Source organism: Jaculus jaculus, chromosome 9 (assembly GCF_020740685.1).
Source record: "Jaculus jaculus isolate mJacJac1 chromosome 9, mJacJac1.mat.Y.cur, whole genome shotgun sequence".
NCBI classification, from domain to species: domain Eukaryota; kingdom Metazoa; phylum Chordata; class Mammalia; order Rodentia; family Dipodidae; genus Jaculus; species Jaculus jaculus.
This window is the reverse complement of record NC_059110.1, coordinates 83876654-83899844: the sequence shown is the minus strand read 5'-3', so window position 1 is coordinate 83899844 and position 23191 is coordinate 83876654. Positions and strand designations below refer to the sequence as shown.

Genomic DNA, 23191 nt, shown 5'->3' with positions numbered 1-23191 from the left:
CCGCGTCACGCAGCGCGCCGTCGAGGACGGGTGACGTCACCGGCCGGTCGCGTGGCCTGTGGGCGGGGCAGCTGTCGCCCGGGAGCCGAGGTTTGGTGCTGGGAGTCATGGCGGCCCGCCGAGCTCTGCATTTCGTGTTCAAAGTGGGAAACCGCTTCCAGACTGCGCATTTCTTCCGGGATGTCCTGGGGATGAAGGTGCGGGCACGGGGCTGGGGAGGGAGGCGGTGGGTGTGGGTGAGCCTCAGCCTCACGTGCGGGGCTTTAGGCCGAGGGATCCCCGCGGGCTTTGCGGGGTTTTCGGTGTCGGGAAACGCGGCGCGTCTCAGAGGTGAGGTAACCTTTGAAAGGAGGCTGAAACGCCAGCCACGGGCCTGCGTTCCTTCGCAGATACTGCTGGCGCTCCTGACCCGGGCCGCTTACCGTCGGCTGTGAAGGAGAATTAATTAGTAACAAGCAACAAGCTTGATCAATCTAATGAACAGTGTCGCGGTCTCTTCCGGATTGGAACGTTTCCGTGTAGACAGACAGCGTGTTGAGAGTGAGCTCTGCTGTCAGAGCTCTTGTGTCTGGGTGTGTGGGTGTGTGCATGTGCATGTGATCAGGGAATGAAACTCGGGGCCGTGCTTCTGCTACGCTAGCATTCCACCACTAAACCACACCTCCACCCTATATTAGGACAGGTTTAAATGACCTCTTGAGTACTCAGACTCAACTGTAAATCTCGAACTCTCAAAGATCCGGATCGGATTGTTACCGTGTTCCATCTAGTCTGGCAAAGTGCCCTTTCTACCTCACCCTCTGCTGGCAAATCATGTTTGTTTGTTATTCATTCATTCATTTTTTTTTTTTTTTTAAGGTAGGGTTTCACTCTAGCTAAGGCTGATCTGGAACTCACTCAGTAGTCCCAAGCTGGCTTTGAACTCCTGTCAATCCCTCTATCTCTGCCTTCCAAGTGCTGAGATTGAATGCATGCACCACCATCCCTGGCTAAATGATGTTTTGTTTTGACCTTTCATTTTGTACTGAGTGTAACATATATAGTACTAGGGAAAATATTACAAGCCGGAAGTAGTGGTGCACACCTAAAATCCCAGCATGTGGGAGGCTGGTCTTCGGGAGAACTAAGAGTTTAAGGCCAACCTGAAACTATGTAGAAAGACCCTGACTCAAAAAATCAAGGACTGGCAATGTTGTTGAGCAATAGAGGACTTGTCTAACATGGTCAAGGTTCTGGGTTCAGGTTCAATCCCCAGCATCAAAACAAACCAAAAAAGAACCCTTAAAGTTTACTCAAATTATCTTTCCAGGTTCTCCGCCATGAGGAATTTGAAGAAGGCTGCAAAGCTGCATGTAATGGGTATGAGACCTTGTAACTTAAAATCCCCTTTAGGGGGCTGGAGAGATGGCTTAGCAGCTAAGGCGCTTGCCTGAGAAGCCTAAGGACCCAGGTTTGATTCCCACTAACCACATAAGCCAGATACATAAAGCGGCATGTGTCTGGAGTTTGTTTGCAATGGCTAAAGGCCCTGGTGCACCCATTCTACCTGCCACTTTCCCTCAAAAAAAAAATTATATATATATATATATATATATATATATATATATAAAGTTCAACAAAAAAAGCCAGGTGTGGTGGCACACACCTTTAATCCCAGCACTCGGGAGGCAGAGGCAGGAGGATCACTGTGAGTTTGAGGCCACCCTGAGACTACATAGTGAATTCCAGGTCAGCCTGCACTAGAGTGAAGTCCTACCTCAGAAAACCAAATAAATAAATAAATTAAAAGAAAGTTTTAAAAAAAATCTCCTTTAGGTTCTAAATACCCCTAGGAGAACAGGATGCAGTTTCTCAAAGTAAGTTTAAGACGTGGGAAAGACTAGGGAGACTACTTGAGGAACCATGGGGAAGCATTCTCTGTTTCTCTGCACTTCGCCCAACACTTCTCACACACCGGACAGTTCTCCACCTCTCCATACAGCAGCCTGTATCTGGAGAGAGATAGAGAGCTAAGTCCCACAAGGCCACCCCTACTTCAGAAACCAAGCACAAGTCTGGGCCTCTCATATTTCTTTTTTTTCCTTAAGATATTTATTTATTTATTTGACAGAGAAAGAGGGGGAGAGAGAGAGAAAGAAAGAGAATGGGCGTGCCAGGGCCTCCAGCCACTGCAAACAAACTCCAGACACGTGCGCCCCCTTGTGCATCTGGTTTATGTGGGTCCTGGGGAATTGAACCAGCGTCCTTTGGCTTTGCAGGCAAACGCCTTAACTGCTAAGCCATCCCTCCAGCTCCTCTCAAGTTTCTTACTGATGAACTATAAATCAGAGGTTGCCCTAACCCCTTCCTTGTAGTCATTTCTTTACTAAAATGTCCACAGACATCAAGGAAACTCATGACTTATATTTACTGGTTTATTATACAGGACATAAATCAGGAAGAGCCACAGAACAGCTATATAAAGGGGGATGGAGAGATAGCTTAGTGGTTAAGTGCCTACAAAACCTAAGGACCCAGGTTCGATTTCCCCAGATACCACACAAGCCAGATGCACATAGTGGCACATGCATCTAGAGTTTGTTTGCAGTGGTAGAGGCCCTGGTGCACCCATTCTGTCTGTATTTCATTAAACACTTCTGACATACCAAGCAATTCTCTAGTCCTCCCCCTCTCCCCAGTAGATTAACTATTTAAGGCCAGGCATGGTGGCACACGCCTTTAATCCCAGCACTAGGGAGATAGAGATAGGATCGCCGTGAGTGTAAGGCCACCCTAGACTACATAGTGAATTCCGGGTCAGCCTGGGCTAGAGAGAGACCCTAACTCAGAAAAAAAAAAAAAAAAGGAAAGAATGGCATGCCCGTATTCTCACTCCTTCCCTCTCCTCCCTCCCTGCCTCTTTCTCTGTCAAATAAGTGAAATAAAATATTTAAAATTAAAAAAGAAGTAAAAGCTGTATAGAGAAAAATATGAAAGAGATAAGGAATGGAGCTGCCACGTGCTTTCCATGCTCCTAGCACCTCCTCATTAAATCTTGTTCAGTAGTTTTGTTTTTTTATAAAGGGGACTTGGTGTGAATATGATTTTTGTCTTTTTAAAAATATTTTATTTATTTATTTATTTATTTATTTATTTGAGAGAGAGAAAATGGACATGCCAGGGTCTCCATCCTCTATAAATGAACTCCAGACACATACACCACCTTGTGTATCTGGCTTAAATGGGTCCTGGGGAATTGAGCCTGGGTCCTTTGGTTTTTAACTGTTAAGCCATCTCCCAGCCTTTGTTCAGTAGTTTTTACATAGATAAATAAAGCTAACATTTCAGTCTTCTCAAACATGGGGCTGAAGGTTCTAATTACTTGGTTTTTTAGCAACCAGCCTGATCCTCAGGCCATCTAGAGAGCTCACTGGAAATCAGCTCATTGTCATCAACTTAAGAGTCCTGGAAAAGGCTCATTATGGGTACAGCCTACCCCTGCCCCCCACATCTCTCAGGAAATTCCAAGGTTTAAGGACCTTTATGCTAGGAATCTGACAGACAAAATGCATTGCATATTATACTATAATCACAAATAAATTTATGCTGCAGATGAAGAAGTGGCTATTAGTTATCTCCTAAGCTTACTATTAAGTATCTCCTAAGCTTACTTACTGTCCTTGGAAATTTCCAGTCTGTTGGGGCTTGCATGTTTATTGACTGATATACAAAGAAAGTATCTAAGGTCATATTGGAAAACTGCCTTTAGGGTTCCTTTCTTTGCTTTAAAAAGAAGGAAAGGTAAATCCATCTTTCCACTTACTAAGCATCAAACAGATGATGTGTGGTTTAGTAAGGGCCAAACATGATGTGTGGAGTTGGGGTGCTTGAGCGCTGTCTGCAGCTGCTATTGGTACCTACCCTCTGAGTCATCTCTTCTTCACTAGAGTTGATGGGATCTGAAGGGACTGCCCATCTAATTGTCCTCAAAATTGGAAGTAGATTGTGCTTGTTGTCACTGAGTTCATTTGCTTTCATTTTTCTAGGCCTTATGATGGGAAATGGAGTAAGACAATGGTGGGATTTGGGCCTGAGGACGATCATTTTGTTGCAGAGCTGACATATAATTATGGCATTGGAGACTATAAGCTTGGCAATGACTTTATGGTAAATATCACTTTGTCCCGATGGGTGTTTGGATGAGGCAGATGCTTGTTCTAATTTGAAGAAGGGTGTTTATCAGCAAGATGATGTTCAAGGCCAGCCTGGGACTGCACAGTGAGTTCCAGGTTAGCCTGGGCTAGAGTGAGACCCTCTATCCTGAAAAGAACCAAAAGAGGAAGAAAAGGAGAAGAAGGAAAGGAAGAAGGATTTAAAGGAGATAAAGGGCTATCAAATAGCACCTGGTGTGTTAGAGAAAATATAAGGAACAGATGGAATAGAGGGTGAGGAAGATGGTAGGAGATGAGCTAGAAGTGGATATAGCTGGGTATGATGGCAGATATGTGTAATCCCAAAACTCAGAAGGCTGAGGTAGGAGTATTATAAGTTCTTGAGACCAGCTTGGTCAGATCTTACCTCAAAAGCAAAACAAGAGCCAGGCGTGGTGGTGCACGCCTTTAATCCCAGCACTCTGGAGGCAGAGGTAGGAAGATTGCCGTGAATTCAAGGACACCTTGAACATAGTGAATTCCAGGTCAGCCTGGGCTAAAATGAGACCCTACCTGGGAGTGGGGGGAAAACAAAGCAAAGCAAGACAAAACAAAAAGGAGTTGTTTTTTTTTTTTTAAATATTTTCTTTATTTCAGAGAGAGAGAGAGAGAGAGAGAGAGAGGGGAAGAGGCAGAGAGAGAGAATGGATGCATCAGGGCCTCCTGCCAATGCAAACGAACTTCAGATGCATGTGCCCCCTGTATATCTGTCTTACATGGGTCCTGGGGTCCTTAGGCTTGGCAGAAAGACGCCTTAACCACTAAGCCATTTCCCCCGCCCCTTTTTTTGAGGGGGAAGGGGGACCCTCATGTATCCCAGGCCAGCCAGCTTCAAATTTGATATGTAGCTGTAGCGAGGGTGACCTTGAACTCCTGATTCTTCTCTTACCTCTACCTGTTGAGTGCTGGGATTATAGGCATGTACCAACATCCTCAATTTTTGGGGTGCTGGGGATTGAATCCAGAGCCTCATGCTAGGAAAACACTCTACCAACTGATCACATCTCTAGCCTCCTGTTAAGGGTTTTGAGCAGAAAAGCAGAGTCTGTGGAATGTCCTGAGACTAGGCCATAGGATACATTTAAAAAGTTTACTGTGGGCTGGAGAGATGGTTTAGCGGTTAAGCGCTTACCTGTGAAGCCTAAGGACCCCAGTTCGAGGCTCAATTCCTCAGGACCCACGTTAGCCAGATGCACAAGGGGGCGCACGCGTCTGGAGTTCGTTTGCAGTGGCTGGAAGCCCTGGCGCGCCCATTCTCTCTCTCTCTGCCTCTTTCTCTCTGTGTCTGTTGTGCTCAAATAAATAAATAAAATAAACAACAAAAAAAAATTTTTTTAAAGTTTACTGTGAGAGTCAGGCGTGGTGACACATGTCTTTAATCCCAGGACTTTGGAGGCCAAGGTAGGATTGCTGTGAGTTTGAGGCCACCCTGAGACTACAGAGCAAATACTCTGTCAGTCTGAGCTCAAGTTAGACTCTTACCTTGAAAAACAAAACAAATTTACTGTGTCTGTAAAGTGGGTGATGGATTGGCAGGATTGGAGAAGAGGCAGGTATAAAAGTGCTTACTTACAGAAGGTATGTTATTAAGTACTTTGATTAAAGGATGCTCTTTCATAGTTTGTTTGAAAGGTAAACATCAGGCCAAGAATATAGTTTGGTGGTACAGCATTTATCAAGCATGTGTAAGGTCCTGAGTTTAATCCTTAAAATAAACCAAATCATCTTAAACATGTAGCTAGCAGGTCAAGGCAAGATAAAAATTTGTCTAGACTTTGAAAATTAAAAAAATTCTTTGGTGTTAAATGGAACAAACGTCACTGATAGTGCAATTTGTTTCTTGTGATTGATTCATAAGGGTATAAATCTGAACACTTTGTAGAAAACATCCAAGCCTATTTTATTTTATTTTATTTAGGTTTTTTGAGGTAGGGTCTCACTCTAGCCAAGGCTGACCTGGAATTCACTATGTAGTCTCAGGGGGGCCCTTGAACTCACAGCAATTCTCCTACCTCTGCCTTCCAAGTGCTGGGATTAAAGGCATGCAACACCACACCTGGCTCCAAGCCTATTTTAAAATCACTAGAAGAGAATGCCAATTAAATCTTAGATGATTTGATGAAAGACAATGGGGTTTTGGTGTCTGTTCTTGTTCTGTAAGAGGTCTGTTGTGCTTATGTATGTGAGTGTTGTTTTTCCTAGGGAATCACTCTCGCCTCCACCCAGGCTGTCAGCAATGCCCGGAAGCTGGAGTGGCCACTCCGCGAAGTTGCAGAAGGAGTTTTTGAAACTGAGGCCCCAGGAGGATATAAGTTCTATTTGCAGGATCGCAATCTGCCCCAGTCAGGTAATTAAGCCAGGACTAACAACAGTCTAACAGCACTTGTGATGAAGGAGAGAGGGAGCTGGAGTTCTTTATTATACTCTTTTTGTATTGACAGGGCATGTCTTCCCACACCAGTGGTCTTACCTCGCTCCTAAGAAAGTGTGTCCTCGGGTTAGTACATTAGTGCCTAACTCTAGAACTCTAGATTGGCTCTACTTTACTCATGCTGTATTCTTTAGAATTCTTTCAGAGCAAATATCAGAACCCAACTCAAGCTAGTTTGAAGAGTCTTTGTAGCTCACTGGCAGTGCTCTGATGCAGGAAGATTAAGGTTGGTTGAGAGCTCAGCCATGAAGTCAAGAAGTCATATTTTCTCTTCCAGTGTTCTGTGGTCCTTGGCGTGTTTCTCCTGGTGCTGGTTCGGTCACTCGCCACTCATGCAGCGCGGCTGCTGTAGCGCTGGGGCTACATGTTCCCAGATTCACTTTGGGGAATGGATGGGGGAACTGACTTCCAGCTCATTTGATAGTCAGATTTAATACTTGCTCCTTACCCAGTCATTGGCAAGACAAACAGCATTACACCTAATCAGTTGGTATCGCCCCTTGTGCTGCTGCTGGTTCTCAGTGAGGGAAGAAAGGAAAGGAAGGAAGTGGAAGAGCTCACTCACTGCACTGATTGCTCCATTGGGTGGAAAAGAAGTCTTGCAAGGTGGGCCTTACTCACTGTAGAGGCATTTTTTTTTTTTAATTGTGGACATTTAATTCCTGAAAATTCAATTCCTTCTTGGGCTAGAGAGATGGCTTAGCAGTTAAGATGCTTGCCTGCAAAGCTAAAGAACCCAGGTTTGACTCCCCAGGACCCACATAAGTCAGATATGCTTGCAGTGGCTGAAGGCCCTGGCTTGCCCATTCTCTCTCTCTCTTCTTCTTCTTTCTCTCTCAAATAAATAAACTAATTTTTAAAAAATCAACTCCTTCTTGCCCCTGCCTCCCGCCCCCATCAAAAAAAAAGCAAAGCAAAAGGACAAAGAGGAGGGGGAATGCTGGTGATGAGGAAGAGCAGTTCTGGCTGCTATTGCACTCACTGAGCATATGCTATCCATGGTCTGGTGGGAGTCATACACATTCTTCCTCCACTGGTCTGGCCAGGCCCCAATGCTGAATGTGACTACAGTGTTTAATGCTCCTTGTTTGTCATCTGGTACTCAGCCAAAGAAAGAGCAGTCCTGTCTAATGTGGCACTTAACTGAGAGGTGCTATTTTGTACTTCACTGGTCCCTTCAGGGATTTTTATGTTTTGTTTTGCTTTGTAATTTTTTTTTCCAATTTTGACATTTCAAACATGTATGTAATGTATTTTAGTCTTATTTCCCTTAATTACCCTCTCTTATTTTCCTCCTCCCTCTAATACTATTCTTTCCCACTAATCTCCACCTTATTTTCATGCTTTTCTTTTTGGTTTTTCGAGGTAGTGTCTCACTCTAGCCCAGGTCAGCCTGGAATTCACTATGTAGTCTGAGGTTGGTCTCGAACTCACAGCGATCCTCCTACCTCTGCCTCCTGAGTGCTGGGATTAAAGGCATACATCACTGCACCTGGCTATTTTCATGCTTTTTTTAAAATGGTTTTTCTGTTATTTGTTTATCTTTTTTGTTTGTTTATTTATTTTTGTTTTTTCTGAGGTAGGGTCTCACTCTAGCCCAGGCTGGCCCTGAACTCACAGCAGCCCTACCTCTGCCTCCCCAGTGCTAGAATTAAAAGCATGTGCTAGGATTAAAGGCTTGCGCCACTGTGTCTGGCTTCCACTGTATATTTTTTCCTCTCTGATCTTACTAGTGCTTCAGTACAGGTTGAGCATTCCAATTCTAAGAAACTTGTAAATGATGTAGAATCTGAAATACATCAGTGTTCAAAACATTTCAGTGTTTGTTTGAGACAGTGTTTCAGCAGATACCCCAGGTTAATGTGAATTCATTGATCCCACCATCTCAACCTCCCAAGTGCTGGGATTGCAGGCATGTGCTATATTACCCCATAAATTTCAGATTTTGGAATTTGGATTTTCGAGTGAGAGATACTCAACTAATAAAGTCTAGACACACACCTTTAATCTCAGCACTTGGAAGGCAGAGGTAGGAGGAGGATCGCCATGACTTTGAGGCCACCCAGAGACTACATAGTGATTTCCAGGTCAGCCTGGGCTAGAGTGAGACCCTACCTCCAAAAAAACAAAATCAAACAAGCAAACAAGAAAGGTCTATATATTTCAAAATTCTGAAATACTTCTAACCCTAAGAATTTCTGGATAGTCCACAATCTTAAAATGCTTTAAAAAAAAAAGTTTAGAGAGACTTTACTAGATTAGATAAGGAAAGTATAGAGAGCTACTGGAAGGCAGGAGGGGTGGGGAGCCCACATGGGAGTAGGACCCCCATCTTGGCTCTACTGGATCAGCATGGGGGTGGGCTTATCTGTGTAGGGGACCGGAAGTTCAGACGCGAGAGCCAAAAAAGAGCTTAAAATACTTTTGTCCTTAGAATGATAAGAACTTTGTGGAATTTATTTTCTGTTGGTAATATAGTCACATCTGTTAATCAGATTTAGAACTGTTCCATTCCTGTCCCTGGATCCCTTCTGCTCTTCTGTTTGAATTTTTTTTTTTATACTTGTGATTGAACATAAGGCTTCACATCTACTGAGCTATATCCCCAGCCCTCCCTTCTGCTGTGAATGAACTTGGATTTGTTGATATGAAATCAGTGGAGAAAAATAAAGTTGAATCTGCCAGGAAAAAGCCCTTGCAAGAAACATTGGTTTAGTCTTGCTATTGCTATTCTAGTAAAAGTGATCAAGACAGTGAAAACAAAGGAAAATACATCAAATTAGTTATCATTAAATATTTGTATAAGCCGGGCGTGGTGGCGCACGCTTTTAATCCCAGCACTCGGGAGGCAGAGATAGGAGGATCGCTGTGAGTTCAAGGCCACCCTGAGACTACAGAGTTAATTCCAGGTCAGCCTGGACCAGAGTGAGACCCTACCTCAAAAAACCAAAAAAAAAAAAAAAAAATATTTGTATAAAACAGCTCTTCAGAAAGACTTTGTTAGGCCTGGTGGTACGGTCCTGTAGTCCGAGCTCTTCTGAAGGCTGAGGTAAGTTCAAGGCCTTTTTGTGCTATAGAAGGAGTCCAAGGCTCCCTGGTGTGGCAGTATACACCTTTAATCCCAGCTCTCAGGATACAGAGGTAGGAGGGTCTCTGTGAGTTCAAGGCTATCCTGAGACTATATAGTGAATTTCAGGTCAGCCTAGTCTAAAGCAAGACCCTATCTGGGGGTGGGGGGAGGGATAAATTCAAGGCCATCTAGGCAGCTTATCAAGAACCTCTCTCAAGGGCTGAAGAGGTGGCTCAGCAATTAAGGCACTTGCCTGCAAAGTGTAACAACCCTGGTTCAGTTCCACAGTACCCATATAAGGCCAGATGTACAGTGTGGCACACATGTGTCTGGAGTTTGTTGGCAGTGGCTACAAGCCCTGGTGCACCCATTCTGTGTGTCTGTCTTCTGTCTCTCTCTGCTTGCAAATAAATAAGTATATATATTTTTAAAAAGAACCTGTCTCAGCCAGGCATGGTGGCGCAGCCAGGTGTGGTGGCACTTGCCTTTAATCCCAGCACTCAGGAGGCAGAGGTAGGAGGATCGCTGTGAGTTTGAGGCCACCCTGAGACTACATAGTGAAGTAGTGAAGTCCAGGTCAGCCTGGGCTAGAGTGAGACCCTACCTCAAAAAAACAAAAAAAAGAAAAGAAAAGAAAAGAAAAGAAAAGAAACTGTCTCAAAATAAAAAGTATAAAATAGGCAAGAGATATAGCTCAGTGGTTTGGCTCACTTGCCTAGCATATGTGAAGCCCTAGGTTCAATCTCTTAATACCACAAAAAACAATCAAAGGAAAATCATAACTATGGAGATGCCACTCAGCAGTAGAGCACTCCCTGATTTGCAAGGCCCTAGGTGTGCACTAGCTCTGGGGAGGGATCAGAAGGTTACTTTAATGTAAAGTGTTTCCATGGGTTGAGGTGGGGTTTTTTGGTGCTGGGCCTCAGTCCTGCTAAGCATATACTCTACTGTTGAGTTCTACGCTAAGCTCTCGGTGTTATGCACTTTCATATAACTTTCCTTCTTCAAAATATCTTTTCTTTTCTTAGACAAACAGGTAAACACATATTACAAAAAGAAAAAAGAGAGCAGTACCGTTACGTCTAGAGATAACTACTGTGAACATTATAGTGCATATCTTTCTAATCTTTTATCCAGAACAATGATCTTCATAAACCATTGCAGAAATTCCGTTGCAGTATTACATGATATGAAAGAACAATTCTCTGTTGTTGTTTATTGTGTTGTTCCTAGTGCTGCATTGTTCTGGACAACACTGGCAAAAAGCCCTTTATAGATCTACAGTGACTTTTTGAGTTGCTGAAAATGGACTTGGTCTTTCAGCAGTGTACATTTACAAAATTTTTTTTTGTTTTATGTTTATTTATTTATTTGAAAGTGACAGAGAAAGAGGCAGAGAGACAGAGAGAATGGGTACACCAGGGCCTCCAGCCACTGCAAATGAACTCCAGATGCATGTGCCCTCTTGTGCATCTGGCTAACGTGGGTCCTGGGGAATCGAGCCTCGAACCAGGGTCCTTAGGCTTCACAGGCAAGCACTTAACCACTAAGCCATCTCTCTCCAGCCCAGCACTTTACATTTTTAAAGCTTTCGGAACATTCTGTCAAATTCTTTCCCAAAAGTGGGTTTTTTGTTTTGTTTTGTTTTGTTTTGTTTTGTTTTTCTTTTTTTTTTTTTCCTTTGGTTTTCCAAGGTAGGGTTTCACTCTAGTTCAGGCTGACTTGGAACTCACTATGTAATCTCAAGAGTGGCCTTGAACTCATGGCAATCCTCCTACCTCTGCCTCCCAAGTGCTGCGATTAAAGGTGTGCACCACCACACCCGGCTGGAAGTTTTCTAATTTACACTATGCCAGCATTTAACACTGCTAACTTAAAACTATTTGTCAGGCCAGGCGTAGGTCAGCCTGAGCTAGAGTGAGACCATACCTTGAGAAAAAAAAAAAAAAATTATTTGTCAGCAGGACAAAAACATTAATGGAAAATAGACTATTTGCCAATACTTTGTTGACTCATTCTTTAAACTTAATCCATTAATCTTTTAGGAATGCATTTTACTCTTATTTATTTTTGCATATGTATGTGTGTATGTGGCATGCATGTGTGTGTATATGTACACATATGTATGGAGACCACAGGTTGACCTTAGGTGTTTTCCACAGTCACTCTCCACCTTTTTATTTTTATTTTTATTTTTATTTTTACTTTTCTTGTTTTTCGAGGTAAGGTCTCACTCTAGCTCAGGCTCACCTGAGCTCATCTGGCTTACACGAGTACTGGGAAATCAAGCCTTGAACCGGGGTCCTTAGGCTTCACAGGCAAGCGCTTAACTGCTAAGCTATCTCTCCGGCGCTTCCACCTTATGTTTTGAGACAAAGTCTTTTACTGAACCTGGAGTTCACTAATTCAGTTAAGCCATCAAGCCCCCAGGAGTCCTGCCTCAGCCTCTTGAATGCTGGAATTAAAGACATGTGCCTCCATGTTCAGCTTTTCTGTGGGTGCTGGGATCCAAGCTCAGATTCTCCCTGCTTGCACAATAAGCATATTACTGACTCAGCTGTCCCCCACCTCTTATATTGACTTAGGTTTTATGATCACAAAAGTTTTTTAACTCAAAAATTTGCATGTCCTCCTTGTGCAGGGGCCATGCAAATCTTCTCTGTATTGTTGCAATTTTAGCATATGTGCTGCCGAAGTGAGCACTTAATCATAAATTCTTGGTGTGAGGAGACTTGCTAGGGATCAGACATAAGGCCTTGTGCATGCTAGGTATATACTCCACCTCCAGCCTTCTAAATTCTTACATATATTTGAGTCTATTTTGGTCTTTTTCTTCTGTTCCACTAAACTGACCTATTTTTGCTGGGGGTTTTTTTCTGTTGTTTTTTTGTTTTTGTTTTTGTTTTTTTTGGGTTTTTTGATGTAGGGTCTCATTCTGGTACAGGCTGACCTGGAATTAACTATGTAGTCTCAGGGTGGCCTTGAACTCATGGCAATCCTCCTACCTCTGCCTCCCGAGTGCTGGGATTAAAGGCGTATACCACCACGCCCAGCTTTTGTTTTTGTTTTTTGAAGTAAGGTTTTTCTCTAGCCCAGGCTGACTTGGAATTCACTATGTAGTCTCAGGGTAGCTTCGAACTTATAGCAATCCTTCTACCTCTGCCTCCCGAGTACTGGAATTACAGGGATGTGCCACCATGCCCTGCTCTTTTTGCTGTTTTATTACCCTGCAGATCCGGTAGTAAAAGTAACTCTGGCAGTGTCTGACCTTCAGAAGTCCTTGAACTACTGGTCTAATCTACTGGGAATGAAAATTTATGAACAAGATGAGGAGAAGCAAACAGCTTTGCTGGGCTATGCAGATAACCAGGTAAGTCATCGTGTAGACAGCTAACTTCTGTATTTAGAGTTCAGTTTATAAATGAGAACAATATAAAGCGGGATCTCATAGATTCTTCACAGTGATTCACTGTTTATACAGATGAATGTAAAGAAGGAAATAGAAATTAGTGTTGACCCTACCACTCAGATACTACCTTTGTTTCTGTTTGTGGATATATCTTACAAGTGAAATGTGAGGCCCTGGGTTCTATTCCCAGCATTGCTAGCAAAAGGAAGGGAGGGAGGGAGAAGAGAGAAAGAAAGAGGTGGAATTGCTTATCAGACAAGATTTAGTGGGTGGTCTATGCATATATATATATACATATATATATGCATATATATATATATACACATACATAAATACATATATATATACACACACATACACACACACACACACATACATACATACATACATATATGTTTTTAATGACCTAGCATTTGAGTCTAGTTGAGTTCATGCTTTGCCCTAGCATATTTCCTCCTTACTATTGTTTTGCTTTGCTTTGCTTTGTTTGTTCAAGTAGGGTCTCACTCTAGCTGAGGCTGACCTGGAACTCACAGCAATCCTCCTACCTCTACCACTGGATTCTGAGTGGTGGGATTAAAAGTATGCGCCACCATACCCAGCCTTGGCATTGTTTTATATGTACATAAAGTTACCTGTTGTAGCATTGTTTATAATATGAAAGATACAAACCTCCACATCTGATGGATTAAAGAAATATTTCAGTTATTTATGGCTTATACATAGAATGTGTTATAACATAGCTATCATAAAAACTAAGGCAAAGCTTTATGCACTGGTGCAACAATCTTAATTGGAGATAAAGAAAGGGTAGAATTATTTAAACTGAGTATAATGGAACATTCCTGTGATCTCAGCACTTGAGAGGCTGAGTTAGGAAGATCATGAGTTCAAGGCTAGCCTGGACTATAACTATACTATGAATTCCAGGCCAACCTAGGATACATAGTAAAACCTTGTCCAAAAATGGAAGGTGTGTGTGTGTGTGTGTGTGTGTACTGGAGAAATGGCTTAGCAATGAAGGCACTTGCCTGCAAAGCCAAAGGACTCGGGTTCAATTCCCCAGGATCCAAGTAATCCAGATGTACAAGGTGGTGGCACATGTGTCTGGAGTTCAACTGCAGTGGCTGGAGGCCCTGGCACACCTATTCTGTCTCTTCCCCTGTTTGTTTTTTTCTCTCTCAGATGAAGGAAAATTAAAAAATAATTTAGAAATATTGAGACAGGGATATTTTGAACATTGTTGTGAATTGTTTTGCTATTTATGTAAACAAACAAACAGGCAAATGAAAGCACATAGTATATTTAAAGCAAGATCCACAGAAAGTACTCACTAGGAGGGAAGGAGAGAGGGAGGGAAGATGGGAGGGAAGCTGTTTCTACTTCATTCTTTTTAGTACTGTTAAGAGTTGTTATATATACACGTATTACCACCTGCAAGTATAAGCCTACTTTATACTTTGTAGTGTAAACTGGAGCTACACGGCATCAAGGGTGCAGTGGATCATGCAGCAGCTTTTGGAAGAATTGCCTTTTCATGTCCTCAGAAAGAGGTAATGTTTGAGAACCTAATTGTTTAAGCCCTATGGATGTGCAGGTTCAAGCCAGCTGAGAACCTGGGTCCTTTTCTTTCTTTCTTTTTTATTAACAATTTCTATGACTATAAACAATATCCCATGGTAATGCTCTCCCTCCCACCACTGTCCCCCGCCCCCCCGAAACTCCATTCTCCATCATCTCCCCTCCTCTTAATCAGTCTCTTTCCTCCCATTTCCTTTCCTCCCGTTATGATGGTCTTGTGTAGTGGTCAGACACTGTGAGGTCGTGGATATCCAGGCCATTTTGTGTCTGGGGAGAGCACGTTGCAAGGAGTCCTACCCTTCCTTTGGCTCTTACATTCTTTCTGTCATCTCTTCTGCAATGTTTTCTTTTTTTAAAAAAAAAAATTTTTGTTTATTTATTTATTTATTTGAGAGTGACAGAGAAAGAGGCAGAGAAAGAGAAAGAATGGGCGCGCCAGGGCCAGTGTTCTTTCTTAATCTTCATTCTGTTTGTTTTTGTTTCTGTTTTTGTTTTTTGAGGTAGAGACTCGCTCTAGTCCAGGCTGACCTGAAATTCACTATGTATTCTCAGGGTGGCCTTGAACTCATAGCGATCTTCCTACCTCTGCCTCCCGAGTGCTGGGATTAAAGGCGTGCACCATCACTCCCGGCTTTATGTTCATTCTGATTCTCACTGTGGTTTATTGTCTTGCTTAACCATGATTCCAAGAACCACTGAGGTAATGAAGCCAAGGCCACATCATCAAAGTGGAATGTGACCTTGTGCACTTGCTTTTTTGTGTTCCTCAAGTTGCCACACTTAGAAGACTTGATGAAAAGGGAGAAACAGACCATCCTAACTCCCCTGGTGAGTCTGGATACTCCAGGGAAGGCCACAGTGCAAGTGGTCATCCTGGCTGACCCTGTAAGTATTACGTAGCAGGCGGAGAAATGGGCTGTTTTGAGGGCTTCTTCAGAGGTGTTCTTGCTAAATTGCTTTTTTCTTTAATATAGGATGGACATGAAATTTGCTTTGTTGGGGACGAAGCCTTCCGAGAACTTTCTAAGATGGACCCAAAAGGAAGCAAATTACTGGATGATGTGAGTCTCACTTCTACATTGATGTCATTATGGGGCAAAGTAGGGAAGGCGAATCATGACGTTACCCTGTTAGTGAGACTTTTCAGCCAAAGGACCTGTATCCTCAATGCCACCTTTAATGACCCCAGTATAGACTTAGCATCCACATGTCCAGCTAAATACAATATCTTTTAATTGATTTTTTTTTTTTTCAAGGTAGGGTTTCACTCTAGCTCAGGGTGACCTGGAATTCACTATATAGTCTCAGGGTGGCCTCAAACTCATGGCGATCCTCCTACCTCTGCCTCCTGAGTGCTGGGATGAAAAGCATGCATCACCACGCCCGGCTCTATTTTTAGTTTTTTGGTTTTATGTAAATTTTTTTTATTGACCACTTCCATAATTGTAAACAATATCCCATGGTAATTCCCTCCCTCCCCCCACTTTCCCCTTTGAAACTCCACTCTTCATTATATCCTCTCCCCCCACCCAATCAGTCTTTTATATTGATGTCATGATCTTTTCCTGTTATGATGATCTTGTATAGGTAGTGTCAGGCACTGTGAGGTCATGGATATCCAGGCCATTTTGTGTCTGGAAGAGCACGTTGTAAGGAGTCCTACCCTTCCTTTGGCTCTTACATGCTTTCCGCCACCTCTTCTGCAGTGGACCCTGAGCCTTCGAAGGTGTGATAGAGATATTTCAGTGCTGAGTACTCATCTGTCACTTTTTCCCAGCACCATGGTGCCTTCTGAGTCATCCCAAGGTCACTACCATCTGAAAAGAGAAACTTCTCTAACCAAAAGTGAGAGTAGCATTGATATATAGGTATGAACATTAAGAGAAGTGCTTAATGGGCAGTTTGGTGAGCTATTTTTAGTTTTTTTGAAGTAGTGTCTCATTCTAGCTCAGGCTGACCTGTACCTCACTGTGTAGTCCTAGACTGGCTTCAAATTCACAGCAATTCTCCTGCTTCAGCTTCCTTAGTGCTGGGATTAAAGGCATGCCACCATCATGGCTACTTATTTTATTACTTTTTTATATATGCTTTTTTGGTTTATTGTGGTAAGGTCTTACTCTAACTCAGGCTGACCTGAAATTCACTATGTAGTCTTGGGGTAGCCTCAAACTCACAGTGATCCTCCTACCTCTGCCTCCGAGTGCTGGGATTGAAGGTGTGTGCCACCACGCCTGGCTTCTAACCCTCCACATTTACATAGACTTGCATACCACACACACATGTGCAAAAAAAAAAAAAAAAAAAAAAAAAAAAAACCTAATCTTAGCAGTTAAGCGCTTGCCTGTGAAGCCTAAGGACCCCAGTTCAAGGCTTGGTTCCCCAGGACCCACATTAGCCAGATACACAAGGGGGCGCATGTGTCTGGAGTTCGTTTGCAATGGCTGGAAGCCCTGGCGTGCCCATTCTCTCTCTCTCACTCTCTGCCTCTTTCTCTCTCTATCTGTCACTGTCAAATAAATAAGTAAAAATAAACAAAAAAAAATTTTAAAAAAAAGAGAGAGAGGAGAGAGAGAGAATTGGCGCATCAGGGCCTTAGCCACTGATACTGAACTCCAGACACTTGCACTTGCCTCACCTTTGTGCATCTGGCTATGTGGGATCTGGAGAGTTGAACATGGGTGCTTAAGCTTTGCAGGCAAGAGCCTTAACTGCTAAGTCATTTCTCCAGCCCCAACCTTTTGTTTTTGCCTCTCTTGAAGGCCTTGAGCTGAGTCCTATTCCAGTCTCACAGAATTTTTTTATATTTTATTTATTTAAGAGAGAGAGAATGGGCATGCTAGGGCCTCTAGCCACTGCAAATGAACTCCAGACATATGTGCCACCTTGTGCATCTGGCTTACGTGGGTCCTGGGGAATCAAACCTGGGTCCTTTGGCTTTGCAGGCAAACGCCTTAACCGCTAAGCAATCTTTATTAACCAAAACATAACTTCTTCACTGAAAGTTTTTACCTCTCCTTTGTTCTTCAACTTGTTCTTGAAAACTCAGAAGTTTGCTTGAATTCTTCAAATGAGAGTTAATTGTCCATTTGTCCCTCCCATTTTATGATTTATAAAAGACATAGATACACACACTCTGTCATATATATGCCTGTTTTATTTTTTATCAGAAATTTTATGCCTGTAATGTATATATTTTTTTGAGGCAAGCCTAATAGACTGGCCTTTTTTTCTTCGTGTGTGTGTGTGTTACACACAGAGAGAGGGAGGGAGGAAGGGAGGGAGAGAATTGATGTGCCAGGGCCTCCAGCCACTGTAATCAAACTCCAAACACATGTACCACCTTGTGTGCAGGTGTGACCTTGAGCATGTCACCTTGCACATCTGGCTTATGTGGGATCTGGGGAGTTGAACGTAGTTTCTTAGGCTTTGCAGACAAGCACCTTACAGCTAAGCCCTCTCTCCAACCCTCTATAATATATTTGATCATAATCATCTCCCATTCCCTTCTCTTTTCCACCCTCCCTCCCATCAAGCTTGTTTTTCACAAAGTCTTTTTTTGTTAATTTTAATTAATTTTTTTTTTAAAGTAGGTTCTCACTCTAGCCCATGCTGACCTGGAATTCACTATGTAGTCTCAGGGTGGCCTGGAACTCATGGCAGTCCTTCTACCTCTGCCTCCCAAGTACTGGGATTAAAGGCATATGCCCAGCCTTAATTTTAGTTTTTTTTTTTTTTTTTTTTTTTTTTTTTTTTTTTTTTTGGGTTTTTCGAGTTAGGGTCTCACTCTGGCTCAGGCTGACCTGGAATTCACTATGTAGTCTCAGGGTGGCCTCGAACTCTCAGCGATCCTCCTACCTCTGCCTCCCGAGTGCTGGGATTAAAGGCGTGCGCCACCACGCCCGGCTTAATTTTAGTTTTTTATTAATTTATTTACAAAAAAAAAATGAGGGAGAAGGCCTCTTACCACTGCAGACTAATTCCAGATGCATGTGCCACTTTGTACATCTGGTTTTACATGAGTACTGACGAATTGAACCTGAACCATCAGGCTTTGTAAGCAAGTGGCTTAATGCTAAGACATTTTCCAGCCCCCCCCCTTTTTTTGATTTTTTTGAATTAGGGTCTTGCTCTAGCACAGGCTGACTTGGAATTAGTCTCAGGCTGGCCTTGAACTAACAGATCCTCCGCATCAGCCTCCTCCTGAGTGCTGGGATTAAAGGTGTTTGCTATCATGCCTGGCTTGTGTTTTTTGTTGTTGGTGGTGGTTGTTTTTCTTGTTTTGGTTTGTGGGGGGGTTTCAAGGTAGGGTCTCACTCTAGTCCAGGCTGAACTGGAATTCACTCTGTAGACCCAAGCTGGTCTTGAACTCACAGCAGTCCTCCTACTTCTGTCTCCCACATGCCACTGTGTTCGGCTTGTTTTTGTTTTTTTGAGGAAGGGTTTCACCCTAGCCCAAGTTGACCTAGAACTTACTCTGTAGTCCTAAGCTATTCTCAAACTCTCCTACCTCTACCTCCTGAGTGCTGGGATTAAAGGCATGTGCCCCAGTACTGGCCCTTTTTTTAAAAAATGTGTGTGTTGCAGCCAGGTTCACATTGCTGAAATCACCCGACCAAGAGCAACTTGTGGGGGAAAAGGTTTACTTTGGCTTTCAGGCCCAAGGGGAAGCTCCATGATGGCAGGGGAAAACAATGGCATGAGCAGAGGGTGGACATCACCTCCTGGCCAACATCAGGGGAACAACAGGAACAGGAGAGTGTACCAAACACTGGCAAGGGGAAGCTGGCTAAAACACCCATAAGCCCACCCCCAACAATATACTCCCTCCAGGAGGCATTAATTCCCAAATTTTTCCATCAGCTGGGAACCTAGCATTCAGAACACCTAAGTTTATGGGGTACACCTGAATCAAACCCCACAGTGTGTGTATGTGTATGGGTGTGTGTGTGCCATGGGCATGTGTGAAAGTCAAAGGACAACCTCAGGGTGTTTCTCTCCTTCCAACATTTTTTAAAAATTTATTTACTTGCAAGCAGAGATATATACAGGGAGACAGAGAGAGAATGGGCACACCAGGGCTTCTAGCCACTGCAAATGAACTCCAGATGCATGTGCCCCTTGTGCATCTGGCTTATGTGGGTCCTGGGGAATCGAACCTGGGTCCTTTGGCTTCACAGGCAAATGCCTTAACACCTAAGCCATTTCTCCAGCCCTTCCAACTTCTTTTGAGACAGGATCTGTCTTGCTGCTTGCAAGTTTCCAGATTATCCTGGCTGGCTCTGCCTTCCATCGCCGTAGGTGCATTGGGATCACAGGTGTATGCATCCCCTGTATACAGCTTTACATGGTGCTTGGGAGGATCAAACCTGGGTCGGCAGGCTTGCAACCAAGCTCCTTTAGCTGCTCAGCCATCTCCCTCACCTGTCACACCTGAACCCAGCTCATTACTTAGCTCGTGATTGAAAACAATTTTCTTTTTCTTGGAGTAAAGCAAAAGAGATTTAATGAGAAAAGGGTGGCAAAGAAAGCCCCAGTGCATCATCAGGGCAAGCATGCTTAGGATTTCGCCCAAAGAAAGAAAAAAGAGAGGTTATGCTGCCAGAGGTAGAACTTGGAGAACTGAGCAGGCTTAGCAATGAGGATCTGCAAGCAACTGCTGAAAAGAAGCATTTCCATACTTGATTTGACCAGATAGCTAAAATTTACTGATAGACCCAAACCACATAGTGAGTGTGTGTGTATGTGTGGTGGTACTGTGGTTTGAACCCAAGGCTTCATACATACCAGCCAAGTGCTTCACCACTAATCTATATCTCTAGCCCCCAAAACACTTAATAAAGCTTATTTTGGGCCAGGCATGGTGGCGCACGCTTTTAATCCCAGCACTCAGGAGGCAGAGGTAGGAGGATCACCATGAGTTTGAGGCCACTCTGAGACTACATAGTGAATTCCAGGTCAGCCTGAGCTAGAGTGAGACCCTACCTCGGAAAAAAAAAAAAGCTTTCTTTTGGAACCTAGAAAGATGGCTCAGCATTTAAGGCACTTTCCTGTAGAGCCTAACAACCCAGGTTTGACTCCGCAGAACCAATGTGAAACCCAATGCACAAAGTGGCATATGCATCTAGAGTTCATTTGCAGTTGCTGAGGCCCTGGAGCTCCCAATGTCTTTCCTTTCTCTCTCTAACTCTGCTTATAAATAAATAAAGCTTTTTTTTTTTTTTTTTTTTTTTAAAGTAGTTACTCTCTGTAACCCAGACAGGCCTAGAACACACTCTGTAGTCCCAGGCTGGCCTCTAACTGACAGCATTCTCTTCCTACATCTGCCTCCCAAGTACTGGGATCAAAGGTTTGCACCACTGTGCCCAGCTTCTTCTTCTGTTTTATTTGCAAGCAAGGAAAGGTAGAGAGAAGAGAGACAGAATGGTCATGTCAGGGCCTCTAGCCACTGCAAATAAACTGCAGATGCATGGACCACTTTGTGCATCTGACTTTACATGGGTAATAGGTAATTGAACCTAAGTCATTAGGCTTTGTAGGCAGGCACCTTAACTACTGAGCCATCTCTCCAGCCCTGGATGTTTTCTTTTATTTATTTATTTATTTATTGAGAGAAAGAGGGAGAGAGAAAACGGGCACCCTAGGGCCTTTAGCCCCTGCAAATGGACTCTAGGCACATGTGCCCTCTTGTGACACTGCGTCTGACTTAAGTGATTCCTAGAGGTTCAAACATGAGTTCTTGGGCTTTGCAGGCAAGCACCTTGACCACCAAGCCATCTCTTCAGCCCTATTTTTATTTAAAAACAAAGTTTTGTTTTTGTTTTTCTTTTTTTTTTGTTTTTGTTTTTCGAGGTAGGGTCTTGCTCTAGTCTAGGCTGACCTGGAATTCAGTATGAAGTCTCAGGTTGGCCTTGAACTCACAGCAATTCTCCTACCTCTGCTTCCCGAGTGCTAGGATTAAAGGTGAGCGCCACCACTCCCTAAATATTTATTTATTCATTTATTATTTATTTGCAAGCAGAGAGAGAAAGACTGACAGAGAGAATAGGTGCACCAGGGCTTCCAGCCACACTGCAAACGAACTCCTGATGCATGCACCACTTTGTGCATCTGGCTTTATGTGGGTACTGGGGAGTTGAACCTAGGTCATTAGGCTTTGCAGGCAAGTGCCTTAACCACTGAGCAGTCTCTCCAGCCCTGGTTGCTAATTACGTTTTACAAAAGACACAAAACTAACCCAACAGATCTGGTAGAGTGGGGCAAAGTTTAAAAAAGGGAATCATTCAGGCTCAGAAGCTAGTACACATCCAATAATTTTCCATATTTAGTTTGTCTTAGACAGGCTCTTGAACACTGATGATTCTCGTTCCACCAAGAACCCCATAGTTGCATGCACAGTCCTTGCTCTCTCAACAGGTAGTCACACTTGCCAGCTGCAGGCTTGGCAAGCCCTTTACTCTGTAGAGTAAGAATGAGCAAGCATTTGGGAGGCAGAGGTAGGATCACCATGAGTTCAAGAGTGCCTTGTGACTACCTAGTAAATTCCAGGTCAGCCTGGGCTAGAAGTCCCTACCTTGAAAAAGTAAAAAGGATCCTTATTGTGGACCATGCTGACTTGGAATGAATCTAATGTATATCCCATCTGTTTCTACAGGCAATGGCAGCAGATAAAAGTGATGAATGGTTTGCTACAAGAAATAAACCAAAAGCTTCAGGTTAATGGGAGACATCATGTAAACAAGCCTTGATGATTCCTGTCAAGCGTCCATGAGGCCTGATGTGGCTGTTGACAAAAAAAAAAAAAAAAATGCTCGTACATGGGCCTGAGAAATGGCTTAGCAGTTAAGGCACTTGCCTTCAAAGCCAAAGGACCTTAGTTCAGTTCCCCAGGGCCCACATAAGCCAGATGCACAAGGTGACACATTCATCTGAGGTTCGTTTGCAGTGGCTGGAGGCCCTGGTGCGCCCGTTCTCTCTCCCTCTCCCCATCGCTCACTCCCCCTCTCTCTCCCTCTCATACACACACACACACACACACACACACACACACACACACACTGCCTCTTTCTCTTTCTCAAATAAAGAAAGAAAAAATTTTAAAATGCTCTTATAACTTGGTTGTATCCTGCATAGGCAAGGAAATTTACGTATTTCAATCTTTGAAAGCCCTGGAATGTTTTAGAAATGAAATCGTTATCATTACTCCAGGTGGAGAAGAACACAACTGTTCAAGTAAGTCCAAACTGGGCTGGAGAGATGGCTTAGTGGTTAAGGTGCTTGCCTCTGAAGCCTAAGATTTGATTCTCCAGATCCCACATAAGCCAGATGCACATGGTGGGGCATGTACCTGGAGTTCATTTGCAGTGGCTGGAAGCCCTGGAATGCCCATTCTCTCCCTCTCTCCCTCTCCTTCTCCCCCCTCCCACTTCTCCCTCTGAGTCAAATTAATAAATAAAAATAAAACCTTAAGCCAGGTGTCGTGGTGCATGCCTTTAATCCCAGCACTCAGGAGG

General features: G+C 43.4%; 1 protein-coding gene and 1 non-coding gene across 3 annotated transcripts; one reads left to right on the top strand and one right to left on the bottom strand.

Moving 5' to 3' along the window:
- The first annotated feature begins 52 nt into the window (after nucleotides 1-52).
- Glod4 (glyoxalase domain containing 4) lies at nucleotides 53-22592 on the top strand. 2 transcript variants are annotated; one of them, XM_045158843.1, is made up of 9 exons: nucleotides 53-197; nucleotides 1310-1359; nucleotides 4026-4146; nucleotides 6393-6537; nucleotides 12925-13061; nucleotides 14567-14653; nucleotides 15453-15566; nucleotides 15656-15742; nucleotides 22333-22592. In XM_045158843.1, the coding sequence occupies exons 1-9, from the start codon at nucleotides 108-110 to the stop codon at nucleotides 22396-22398; spliced, it is 897 nt and encodes a 298-aa protein (XP_045014778.1). In that variant the 5' UTR covers nucleotides 53-107; the 3' UTR covers nucleotides 22399-22592. The 2 variants fall into 2 exon arrangements, with proteins under 2 accessions (XP_045014778.1, XP_045014780.1); XM_045158845.1 differs by lacking the exon at nucleotides 1310-1359 and having other exon boundaries at nucleotides 65-197.
- On the bottom strand, nucleotides 12288-12394 carry LOC123463726. The gene has a single exon (XR_006639114.1). It is a non-coding gene; the product is annotated as a U6 spliceosomal RNA (small nuclear RNA).
- Nucleotides 22593-23191: the final 599 nt, after the last annotated feature.